The sequence below is a fragment of the Oncorhynchus nerka genome, linkage group LG1 (genome assembly GCF_034236695.1).
Source record: "Oncorhynchus nerka isolate Pitt River linkage group LG1, Oner_Uvic_2.0, whole genome shotgun sequence".
NCBI classification, from domain to species: Eukaryota; Metazoa; Chordata; class Actinopteri; order Salmoniformes; family Salmonidae; genus Oncorhynchus; species Oncorhynchus nerka.
In genome coordinates this window covers 42,885,153-42,898,064 of record NC_088396.1, presented here as the reverse complement: position 1 = coordinate 42,898,064, position 12,912 = coordinate 42,885,153, and the positions used below count along the sequence as shown (strand labels likewise).

At 46.6% G+C, this 12,912-nt stretch overlaps 1 protein-coding gene across 3 annotated transcripts in view; it reads left to right on the top strand.

Moving 5' to 3' along the window:
* The window catches only part of LOC115119548 (tyrosine-protein phosphatase non-receptor type 4-like), a 132,839-nt gene that overhangs the window by 84,007 nt on the left and 35,920 nt on the right, over positions 1 to 12,912 (top strand). For all 3 annotated transcript variants that reach the window (XM_065019039.1, XM_065019041.1, XM_065019040.1), the window contains exons 12-15: positions 826 to 998; positions 1,616 to 1,684; positions 3,694 to 3,828; positions 4,134 to 4,295. In XM_065019039.1, the coding sequence (XP_064875111.1) occupies positions 826 to 998; positions 1,616 to 1,684; positions 3,694 to 3,828; positions 4,134 to 4,295 (539 nt within the window). The remainder of the gene's footprint in view (positions 1 to 825; positions 999 to 1,615; positions 1,685 to 3,693; positions 3,829 to 4,133; positions 4,296 to 12,912) is intronic.

Below are 12,912 nucleotides of genomic sequence, written 5' to 3'. Positions count from 1 at the left end.
CTTCCTTGACAACGATGCTGAGAACCTGCTCTTCCTTGGCGACGTGGATAGTCACAGCAAAGTAAACATATATTTTTTAAAGGACGCTGAACCTTAATTAGGCTCACAGGCTATATGAGCAGACAGCTTACTAGAACATTATGCTATGGCTGTCTCTGAACATAATGACCCAAGTGGGAATAGGGACCACTATGTCTTCATGACGAGTGGCATGTTCCCTCAGGAAACACTGTGGAGGCTGAGGGAGGGGTATGGGGATGTGGCATGTGCCCCCAGGAAACACTGTGGAGGCTGAGGGAAGGGTATGGGGATGTGGCATGTGCCCTCAGGAAACACTGTGGAGGCTGAGGGAGGGGTATGGGGATGTGGCATGTGCCCCCAGGAAACACTGTGGAGGCTGAGGGAAGGGTATGGGGATGTGGCATGTGCCCTCAGGAAACACTGTGGAGGCTGAGGGAGGGGTATGGGGATGTTGGGGCTGCAGATAGAGATGAATTGTCTCGTGCGACAAACCTACCGGATCATGGTGGCTAATCCAACACATTCTATTTCCCCATCTATGAACATGGCACTGTAGCATTGTCTTGACATCTGTGACCAAGATTTTAACTCAACACCTCACTACCCCCCCCCCCCCATAGTACACAATAAAGCCTATGGATTAAATGAATTGAATGATGTGTGGGAGGGTGGTCACATAACAGCAGCTCAGAATATATTGCTCTTAGTATAGGAACATGTTCTTTCTCATTATTGTTGTCACTCACTCTGTCATTCTGTCTCTCCCTCACTCCTCTACTTTTTATCTCTGTCCCCCCTCTACAGAATGAGACGAGGGAGACCTTGCTGGGGTTTAACATGGTGAGCTACAGAGCCTGTAAGAACCTATGGAAGACCTGTGTAGAGCATCACACCTTCTTCCGTCTGGACCGGCCCGTTCCCCCTCAGAAGAACTTCTTTGCCCACTATTTTACCCTGGGCTCCAAGTTTCGTTACTGGTAAGAGAAAATCCCCACTATTTTACCCTGGTCTCCAAGTTTCGTTACTGGTAAGAGAAAATCCCCATTGCCACAGGTGCATGCATGAACCCATACACACTATACCAGCAAGGCACAAAGCACTGCCACTGAAATGTCAACATGGGTCAAAGATGTTTGCGAGGTCACGATGAGTGGCATCAACAGTCAGTGTTTGGGGAATTGTATTAGTGGTTGCCTATTGTGCTCTCATCTTTGGGAAAAGTAGATGAATTATTAACGCAAACCCAAAACTGGGCTTGTTTTTCTTCAGTCCTTTCAAAACGCTTTTGGGGAAAAAGGAGTTTTTCCATTATTCATATGGATTCACGTCTCAGAGTGAGATTAGAAAGGGTACAAATCAAACTGTTCATTGTTGAAGTACTTGAGCATTTGCTTTAAGCTGTGAAGGGGGTGGGGGGGTGGTAAAGGGGGCGTTTCGTCCGGTGAGATATACAGTTTGGGTGAAACAGAGTTGGGAGATTGTTGATGCATTTTTTTAAAGCTCCAATTGGGATGTTGAGTTGCAGCACAAAACAGCAGTTTGTAAGATGTGGTGTTACTAAAGGGATGGTGTTGTTTGAACCTGTTCTATGCAGCGGGAGGACCGAGGTGCAGTCGGTGCAGTATGGCAAAGAGAAGGGGATCAAGAACAGGGTGTTTGCCAGGTAATACAACACAACACTATACTATATATATGTACAGTGTCTATAGAATATCTACACCTCCCTTGTTACGTATTGGGATTCAAATTCATTCATTGTATCTTTTCTGTCAACGATCTACACATCTTAAAGATGAATGAAAAGCAAAACACTAGTATTCCTTGATTAAATAAGTATTCACGCCCCTGATGTTGATCCATCCTCACTTTTCTCCCATCACAGCCATTGAACTCTGTACATGTTTTAAAATCACCAATGGCCTCAAGGTGACAACCCTAAGCAGTTTCCTTCCTGTCCTGCCGCTCAGATCAGAAAGACAACTGCATCTTTGATGTGTCTAGGTGGTTTAATACATCATCCACAGAATGATTATTAACTTGACCATGCTTAAAGATATATTCAATGTTTGATTTGTTATTGTAACCCATCTACCAATCACTGCCCTTTTTGATGCTTTTCCAAAAGCTCCCTGGTCTTTAGTTGAATCAATGCTTGAAAGTCAATACTTGACTGATGGACCTTACAGATGTATGTATGGGGGGCAGATGGAAGGGGTAGTCAATCAACAATCCTGTTAATCCCTATTATTTCACACAAAGTGAGTCCATAAAACTTATTGTGTGTGATTTATTAAGCCACATTTTTACTTCTGAACTAATTTATGCCTGCCTAAACGAAAGGGGTGAATACTTACGCAATGACTATTTTAGTTATTACATTTTTTATTAATATGAATATTTAGAATGCTCTTTTCACGTTAACATTATGGAGTATTTTGTGTAGCTCAATGACAAACAACAACAATTTTATCTGTTTCAGTCCCACTTTGTAATGCAACAAAATGTGAAAAAAGGGCCCTGTATTTATGGTTTATGCATGTATCTCTGCTATTAAGTCCTCTATCAAAACAAGTATGACAGCTCTATGTTAATGCCCAGAGAATTAGTGATGTTGATGGGCCAATCATTACATCCTGGAGGTGCTGTAGGATGAATTAGTGATGTTGATGGGCCAATCATTACATCCTGGAGGTGCTGTAGGATGAATTAGTGATGTTGATGTGCCAATCATCACATCCTGGAGGTGCTGTAGGATGAATTAGTGATGTTGATGGGCCAATCATCACATCCTGGAGGTGCTGTAGGATGAATTAGTGATGTTGATGTGCCAATCATCACATCCTGGAGGTGCTGTAGGATGAATTAGTGATGTTGATGGGCCAATCATCACATCCTGGAGGTGCTGTAGGATGAATTAGTGATGTTGATGGGCCAATCATCACATCCTGGCGGTGCTGTAGGATGAATTAGTGATACTGATGGGCCAGTCATCACATCCTGGAGGTGCTGTCGGATGAATTAGTGATATTGATGGGCCAATCATCACATCCTAGTCTCACGGATTCTGTCTTTATCGCTGAGCTGTGTGTCAGTCATATTCATCTGGGCTTCAGACTGGAGTGTTTCACCACTCTGGCTGGGTCTGACATGGCGCCCTGTTCCCTATATAGTGCATTACTTTCCCCCCGAATTCCTATCCAGACCCTGGTCAAAGGTAGTGCCCAAATAGGGAATAGGGCTGTAGTGCACTATATAGGGAATAGGGCTGTAGTATAAAGTAGTGCACTATATATGGAATAGGGCTGTAGTATAAAGTAGTGCACTATATAGGGAATAGGGCTGTAGTATAAAGTAGTGCACTATATAGGGAATAGGGCTGTAGTGCACTATATAGGGAATAGGCTGTAGCATAAAGTAGTGCACTATATAGGGAATAGGGCTGTAGTATAAAGTAGTGCACTATATAGGCAATAGGGCTGTAGTGCACTATATAGGGAATAGGGCTGTAGTATAAGGTAGTGCACTAAATAGGGCTGTAGTATAAAGTAGTGCACTATATAGGGAATAGGGTGCCTTTTCAGCCACACCCTCTGTCTTCCTTATCACAAAGTCAGCACTATCACATTCTCATAGAATCTGTCACGTGGCTGATTATATTTCCTGTTTGAGTAGGTCTCCCAGTAAGCCCATGGCCAGGAAGTTGATGTGCGGAACAGACTGGGAGGCGGTGAGCAGGAACAGCCTATCAGACGAGAGGCTGGAGACCCAGAGCCTGCCTACACGCTCCCCACCCGGTACCCCTAACCAGTGAGTTCCTGTCGGTCACTCCTCCTTATATACCCTGTCCTAATATAATGCCCACGTCTCAGAGGGAGACACGCTGTGAGGGAGTCCCAGTTCCAATACCATCAGAAATGGAAGTCACACTTTTCATAGCATGGGCTAAAACAAAAGGAATTGTACACTTTCAAATGTATCACAGAAGCTGGGTAAAACATAATAGAATCAAACCAACAATGGAAGTCTTCAAACAGTGAGGAATACCGTACATTCATTTGCTTTGATTCCACACACAGTCCTCCTAACCACCGTGTGTGTGTGTGTGCGTGCAGCCGGAACTCGTTGTTCGTACAGGAGGGGACGCGGATGCGCCCGTTGTCGGTTGGGCACCTGGTGGACCACATGATCCACGCCTCGCCTAGTCTCCCCGTCTTCTCCAATCACAAATCAGCGTCCTCCAGCCAGGCCAACTCTATCAGTCTGGACTCCAGCCCGTAAGTCTGCTGCCACACACACACACACACACACCAATCACAAGTCAGCCTCGTCCACTCACACCAACTCAATCAGTCTGGACCTCGAGTGGACACTGGACACACTGCAGTAGTCAGGAAGGTGAGAGGTGTGGTGGTTATCAGTGGCCCTGTTGATATGACTGTAGGATCTGACCAGGAACAACTGGGGCCGCTAGTTGTAGCCCAGTACGAGATACTAGGCCTACGTTAAAACAATATGCACCAAGGGACTGCTCTAAGCAAGACTAACAATCTAATGGAAGTTGTCTCTGACCAGCTCGTTCCTCTCTGTCAAACACCACCATAGCTGTTAATGAGGGTGAAAGTTGGTGCCTGTGACTATATTCCACTGTTAAAGTCTCCACTAAAGCCACGGTCGAAAAATCAATGGAAGCCACATTTGAATTGGACATGACCGTACCAGTGCCATGGTGTCTGCTCCGACTTCTGAAACGGCTGCTTTTTAAAAGTCATCCGTTTTAACGGTTGGCTTGTGGTGTCTGTGGCTTGCAATTACAGTTCACACCCTTTCCCAAATGTCATTTAATGGGCTTAAATGGAAACAGAGCCTTTGAACGCGGGCTATAAACGGTGTTTACAGCTCTGGGGGCATGGAGGGGGTTCAGCAGGGCTGGGATGGAGCACGGTGGGGGGTGGTAGACACATAAAAATGAGGCCTGTCTCTGACTCAGTGCAGTATACCCGCCTTGGGTCACTTCCCCCGGCCCGTGGCTGTAGTCTACTGCACTGGTAGAACACTGATATCTGAGAGGAGCCTAACAGTAGAGCCTAACCCAGCATGACGTGTGAGAGTGACCTAACCCCTGGTGACTCTACTGTAGCAGTGTGACAGTGACCTAACCCCTGGTGACTCTACTGTAGCAGTGTGAGAGTGACCTAACCCCTGGTGACTCTACTGTAGCAGTGTGACAGTGACCTAACCCCTGGTGACTCTACTGTAGCAGTGTGACAGTGACCTAACCCCTGGTGACTCTACTGTAGCAGTGTGACGTGTGAGAGTGACCTAACCCCTGGTGACTTTACTGTAGCAGTGTGACAGTGACCTAACCCCTGGTGACTCTACTGTAGCAGTGTGACGTGTGAGAGTGACCTAACCCTTGGTGACTCCATTGTAGCAGTGTGAGAGTGACCTAACCCTTGGTGACTCTACTGTAGCAGTGTGAGAGTGACCTAACCCCTGGTGACTCTACTGTAGCAGTGTGAGAGTGACCTAACCCCTGGTGACTCTACTTTAGCAGTGTGAGAGTGACCTAACCCCTGGTGACTCTACTTTAGCAGTGTGAGAGTGACCTAACCCCTGGTGACTCTACTGTAGCAGTGTGAGAGTGACCTAACCCCTGGTGACTCTACTGTAGCAGTGTGAGAGTGACCTAACCCTTGGTGACTCTACTTTAGCAGTGTGAGAGTGACCTAACCCTTGGTGACTCTACTGTAGCAGTGTGACGTGTGAGAGTGACCTAACCCCTGGTGACTCTACTTTAGCAGTGTGAGAGTGACCTAACCCCTGGTGACTCTACTGTAGCAGTGTGACAGTGACCTAGCCCCTGGTGACTCTACTGTAGCAGTGTGACAGTGACCTAACCCCTGGTGACTCTACTGTAGCAGTGTGACGTTGTAACGGTTTTGACTTGAGGTTATTATTTATAGGGGTGCCAGGTAGGTTGTGCCTCCCAGAGAAAACATTGGTTTCTCCTTTTAGTTTGGGTGGGAATGAGTCCCATCTGGTCCGTCAAGTCTACACCAATACAAAGGACTTATGTAAAAGTCAGGATGGAAATAAACTTTTCATAAACCCTTAAAACATTGGAAAGAACTTCAAAAACAACTATACTCTTTTGCGTGGGTTGTATTAACAACATCAATGATTACACACACATATAATAATATAACACAATGAGTTCTGGTTCCTCCAGAAATGTCCTGTACCTCGGGCCTAAAAAGAGTCCTGCCCGGTAGAGTTCAGGGAACTCAAGTGACTTCTGTCACGCAATGTTTGTCCGTTCATTCCTTGTAGCGTAAACCCAGTATTAATCATACCATCAATAGAACAATAAGTTTACCACAGAACTTTAAAGCGTATCACTCTTAATAAGTCCTCAACTACAACTAACTACATAAATCACAGTATACATCACATCAAAACAAATGAAATACCGTATACAAAAAGGTGGTAGTCAGTCGGTCAGTCAGATAATCCAATCCGCCAATAGATCTCCCGCAGAAAGGCCACGAAGAACGGAGAGGTGTAGTCCAGGGACGCAAAGAGTGGATCCGATCCTGGGTAAACTCTATTAGGCAACAAAACACACGTTTAACGGCAACAAAACAACGGAATAGAGAAGCTTCGGGAACTGAGGGTTGAACACATCCTCAGTCACGTCTCCATCACAACCCCACCTTTGCGCAGCTGATGCTGGCTATTTAATTGTTAATTAAAGGGAAAGCGCCCTATTGGAAGGAGCTGCACTGAGACGGTTCAGAAAATTCAGGGCCGTCACACACCCCCTCCCCTGGAAAAAGCCGACCATTGCCCTGGAAGGCACATCTTGGTCGGGGAAACCGAGAAAGGTCTCCTCATCGCTTTCCTCTACAAAAATATTTGTGACTTTTTGGAGCTCACGCTCCTCAGCTGAGGGGTCACAGGCCTTATTAAGGTGTGAGACTTCTGGGTCTGGGAATCCGAGAAAAGTCTCCTCACTTTCCTCTTCAAAGATATCCAGGACCTTGCGGCGCTCAATCGCCTCCAATTCCTCAGCAGAGGGGTAACAGGCCTTAAGGCGTGAGACATGGACAATGCGCATATCTTCACCTGTGTCCTCTTTCACCACTCGGTAGTTCAAAGGGCCCATCTGCTCCACAATCCTATATGGTCCTTGCCATTTAGGAGCGAGCTTGGCCGAGAAGAATTGTTCAGCTTTCGAGTAAGGATGAGAGCGAAGCCACACCCGATCACGAAGCTGGAACTGCATGTCTTGTCTGTTCTTATCATAATTTCTCTTCTGCTTGAGTCGAGCCTGGATCATGTTCTTTGAGACAAGAGCTCTCAAGTCATGGAGATGGACTACCTGGTCATAGCAAGCAGCGTCTGGAGTAAGCTGCTGGGGCTGTAGCACCATATCCAAGGGTCCTCGGAGAGGACGACTTAGGTTCAGCTCTGCAGGTGTGACTCCAGTGGACTCTTGCACAGCAGAATTCAGGGCAAATCGAAACTCGTGAAGGTGCTTGTCCCAGTGTTTGTGCTGGGTCCCTACATAGGAAGCAATCATTGTCTTCAAGGTTCGATTTACTCTCTCAGTGAGATTGGTCTGTGGGTGATAGGCAGTGGTCAACTTCTGTCTCAGGTTCCATCTTTGGCAGGTCTCCTCAAAGAGATCAGAGACAAATTGGGAACCTCGATCAGACAGGATGTAATCAGGCACTCCCCAGCGAGTCAGGATCTCTTTCGTAAGGATGTTAGAGACGGTCCTTGCTGTGGCCTGACGCAGGGAAAAGAGCTCCACCCACTTTGAATAATAATCAACAAAAACAAGCATGTACACATTCTGATTGGAGCTTCTAGGAAATGGACCCATCAAATCCACTCCTAACATTTCCCAAGGTCGGGTAACCACCGCTTGCTGCAACTTGCCAGCAGGCTTTCTACCTTCTGGTTTGTACATTTGACAAACCTGACAGTTTCGGATGTGTGACTTCACATCCATGCTCAGATGTGGCCAGTACAGTAAAGCTTGCAACCGCTTGTAGGTTTTGAACCTGCCCAAATGACCAGCTAATGGGTCTTCATGGAAATGTTGAAGCAGTTGAAGGCGTAGAGTTTCAGGTATGTACATTTGGTAGAGTGTTCTGTGAGGTAGTTGTACAACTCGGTAGACTTTGTCTTCAATGATGGTCAGCTTTGTGGTAGGATTGACCATCTTTTCTCCATCTTCCAGGATAGTCTGGTACAAAGCCTGTACTTCTGGATCATTCTGTTGGGCTTTCCATATGGCCTCATCAGAGATGGGAAAGTCCGTTTTGGGCGAGTCTTGACTGCTTGACAGGACAGTAGCACATGTAAGATGAGGGCCACCGTTATCACAAGCAGGAGCTCTGGACAAGGCATCTGGAACAGTGTTGTATTTTCCTTTCCTGTATTCCACTGCAAAGGTGAACTCTTGCAACCGTAGAGCCCATCTTATGAGTCTGGTAGTTGGTTTGTTGGTCTTGAACACCCACACAAGGGGGGAATGGTCAGTGACCACAGTGAAGTGTCTACCCTCCAGGTAGTACCTCCACTTTTCCAAAGCCCAGACAACTGCAAGGCACTCTTGCTCGGTTGTGGAGTAGTTCCGTTCTGCTCCATTCAATGTCCGACTGGCTTAACGCTAGCACTTCTTCAGTGCCAAGTCCAGTCTGTTGAACTAGGACAGCACCAAGTCCAACATCACTTGCATCAGTGTAAACAACAAAAGGGCAATCAAAGTTGGGATGACCTAAAATGGGAGGTGTGACGAGGTGTCGTTTCAGGGTTTCAAAGGAGGTCTGGCACTCAGCCGTCCATTGGAATTTCGCTCCTTTTCGCTTCAACGCGTTGAGGGGTTCTGCCACCTGGGAGAAGTTCGACACAAACCGATGGTACCATCCAGCCATACCAAGGAACCGTTGAAGGGCCTTGAGTGTGGTTGGCACAGGGAAGTCTTGTACAGCCTTTGTCTTTTCAGGATCCACATGAATGCCGTCGAAAGACACAATATGTCCAAGGAACTTCAGGGAGGTTTGACAGAAGCTTCTCGTAGCTTGTCCAACACTGCTTGAAGATCTTGAAAGTGCCTTTCTCTGTTCTGAGAGTAGATAATTATATCGTCCAGGTAGACAAAACAGATCTTCCCTTTGAGCTCACCTAACGCAATCTCCATGAGTCTTTGGAAAGTGGCAGGTGCATTCTTTAATCCAAAAGGCATCACCTTAAAGGAAAACAAGCCCTCAGCACAGACAAAAGCAGTCTTGTCCTTGCTTTCCTGGTCCATCTCAACCTGCCAATAACCACTATTGAGGTCAAGGGTAGTGAACACAACAGCGCCAGACAATGACTCCAGGATCTCATGGATGGTGGGAAGAGGATAGGCATCAGTCTGGGAAACATTGTTGGTCTTCCTATAGTCCACACAAAATCTAAGACCACCAGTCTTTTTTGGGATGAGGACAACAGGAGCAGCCCAGGGAGAGGAGGAACGTTCTATTATATCTTGTGCTAACATATAATTTATGAGTCCCTTTTGGATGATTAGCTTCGCTGGGGACAAACGATATGGCTTTTGCTTGATCGGCATTTCCTGTGTAAGGAATATTTTGTGCTTCAGGAGCCCGGTGCGTCCCAGCTTTGAAGTACATACATCAGCATTATTCTGCAGCTGTGCCAACAGCCGTAACTCCTCTGGCTGTTCCAACAGCCTTAACTCCTCTGGCTGTTCCAACAGCCGTAACTCCTCTGGCTGTTCCAACAGCCTTAACTCCTCTGGCTGTTCCAGCTGAGCTCTTCTCACAGCCTGTAAAAGGAGATCGTCAGAAGGATTATCAAGGGTTAGTGGTACCGGAGCAACGGCAGAGAAGAGTGCCACATTTGAACCCCAATCATGTAACTTTGTAGCTTCTGATTGGTGCGGTATTAACTGAAAGGAAGGGGATGTCGATGGGGGGGCGTAGGCAGTGACTCTTGGGGTTTCAGCTCTGGTTAAAGCACCCAGAGAAGGATGGTCATTGCTGCGAAGAGTGGTAGGTGTGTTGGCCTGTTGTGATTTGTGGTCTCTGGAAGGGTTTACTTGATACGGTCTTGGACATGTATCTGAAGAATGTCCCTTTTGGCTACATCTCCAACAGAACATGAGAGGGGTCTTGACTGGAGACTCTGGCTGTTGTTGACGGTCTGTCTTGGGTAACTGTTTGGGTGTCTGTTTCTTTCTCTGGTCATATTGCTGTTGGCATTCTCTGTCCTTCTCAAACTGCTGTCCCAAGCGAACCAGTCCATCGACAGTGGTGACTGTAGCATGGCTTTGTCTTGGCTGTTCAGAGGTGCCAGCTTGGCCCTCAGTGGTCTGAACAGAAGTGGACACCAGAGAAACTCTGTGTAAGGAGTTGTGCCTAATGGAGGCCATGTCCACAGACACGTCATCCAACATTTTAACACAATTAGAGAGTTCTCTCTGCAAGTGGCCTACAGTGTTAACCATGGGAGAAAAAACAGAATTAACGTCCTTGAGGACCTCAGTGTGGTGATGTTGCAGGCGCCATTGGAGAGTGGCAGTGAGTTGGTTTCGTTGTTAGTCAAACTGCCTGTCCATGGCACCAGTAATTTCCCGTCTTCCTCTCTCACTGAGCTCTGTCAGCATGTGGGTTAGAGTGCTCAGTGAGTTTCTGAATTCCATGGCACTCTGTTGTTGCTCTTCCCTCAGACATTTGAAATTATGGTGGATAAGAGTTTGGAGATGTTGTTGAGTCCGACGAATATCAAGGATGTCACCTTGAAGTTGTAAGACTACAACCTCTGGAGATAAACCAGACAATGGAGGAAGGTTGGGTGTCAGAGGGAGGACTAGCTCAGTACTTCCACACAGATCCATGTCAATAAGTGAGAAACTGGTTAGACCTCCTGTGGCCTGTGGCTCAGACCGAGCATTCAGATTCCCAGGGCTCTGGCCCAAATCAACTCCATTATCTCCATTCACATTATGATTTGGATTGTCAGCTTGATGGTCAGAATGGCCCTGTATATTCCCATTGACAGGTATGACATGGATGAGCACATTATCTTGGGGTGAATCCATTGTTTTAATTCCACACAAAAGATTTGCTTTGGTTAGTTCTCAATGTTGAGCTGTCCCATCTGGGGCGCCATTTTTTATGTAACGGTTTTGACTTGAGGTTATTATTTATAGGGGTGCCAGGTAGGTTGTGCCTACCAGAGAAAACATTGGTTTCTCCTTTTAGTTTGGGTGGGAATGAGTCCCATCTGGTCCGTCAAGTCTACACCAATACAAAGGACTTATGTAAAAGTCAGGATGGAAATAAACTTTTCATAAACCCTTAAAACATTGGAAAGAACTTCAAAAACAACTATACTCTTTTGCGTGGGTTGTATTAACAACATCAATGATTACACACACATATAATAATATAACACAATGAGTTCTGGTTCCTCCAGAAATGTCCTGTACCTCGGGCCTAAAAAGAGTCCTGCCCGGTAGAGTTCAGGGAACTCAAGTGACTTCTGTCACGCAATGTTTGTCCGTTCATTCCTTGTAGCGTAAACCCAGTATTAATCATACCATCAATAGAACAATAAGTTTACCACAGAACTTTAAAGCGTATCACTCTTAATAAGTCCTCAACTACAACTAACTACATAAATCACAGTATACATCACATCAAAACAAATGAAATACCGTATACAAAAAGGTGGTAGTCAGTCGGTCAGTCAGATAATCCAATCCGCCAATAGATCTCCCGCAGAAAGGCCACGAAGAACGGAGAGGTGTAGTCCAGGGACGCAAAGAGTGGATCCGATCCTGGGTAAACTCTATTAGGCAACAAAACACACGTTTAACGGCAACAAAACAACGGAATAGAGAAGCTTCGGGAACTGAGGGTTGAACACATCCTCAGTCACGTCTCCATCACAACCCCACTTTTGCGCAGCTGATGCTGGCTATTTAATTGGGAATTAAAGGGAAAGGTGACGCTACTGTAGCAGTGTGACAGTGACCTAACCCCTGGTGACTCTACTGTAGCAGTGTGACAGTGACCTAACCCCTGGTGACTCTACTGTAGCAGTGTGAGAGTGACCTAACCCTTGGTGACTCTACTGTAGCAGTGTGAGAGTGACCTAGCCCCTGGTGACTCTACTTTAGCAGTGTGAGAGTGACCTAGCCCCTGGTGACTCTACTGTAGCAGTGTGAGAGTGACCTAACCCCTGGTGACTCTACTGTAGCAGTGTGAAAGTGACCTAACCCCTGGTGACTCTACTGTAGCAGTGTGAGAGTGACCTAACCCCTGGTGACTCTACTGTAGCAGTGTGAGAGTGACCTAACCCTTGGTGACTCTACTGTAGCAGTGTGACGTGTGAGAGTGACCTAACCCCTGGTGACTCTACTTTAGCAGTGTGAGAGTGACCTAACCCTTGGTGACTCTACTGTAGCAGTGTGACGTGTGAGAGTGACCTAACCCCTGGTGACTACTGTAGCAGTGTGACAGTGACCTAACCCTTGGTGAATCTACTGTAGCAGTGTGACAGTGACCTAACCCCTGGTGACTCTACCGTAGCAGTGTGAGAGTGACCTAACCCCTGGTGACGCTACTGTAGCAGTGTGAGAGTGACCTAACCCCTGGTGACTCTACTGTAGCAGTGTGAAAGTGACCTAACCCCTGGTGACTCTACTGTAGCAGTGTGAGAGTGACCTAACCCCTGGTGACTCTACTGTAGCAGTGTGAGAGTGACCTAACCCTTGGTGACTCTACTGTAGCAGTGTGACGTGTGAGAGTGACCTAACCCCTGGTGACTCTACTTTAGCAGTGTGAGAGTGACCTAACCCTTGGTGACTCT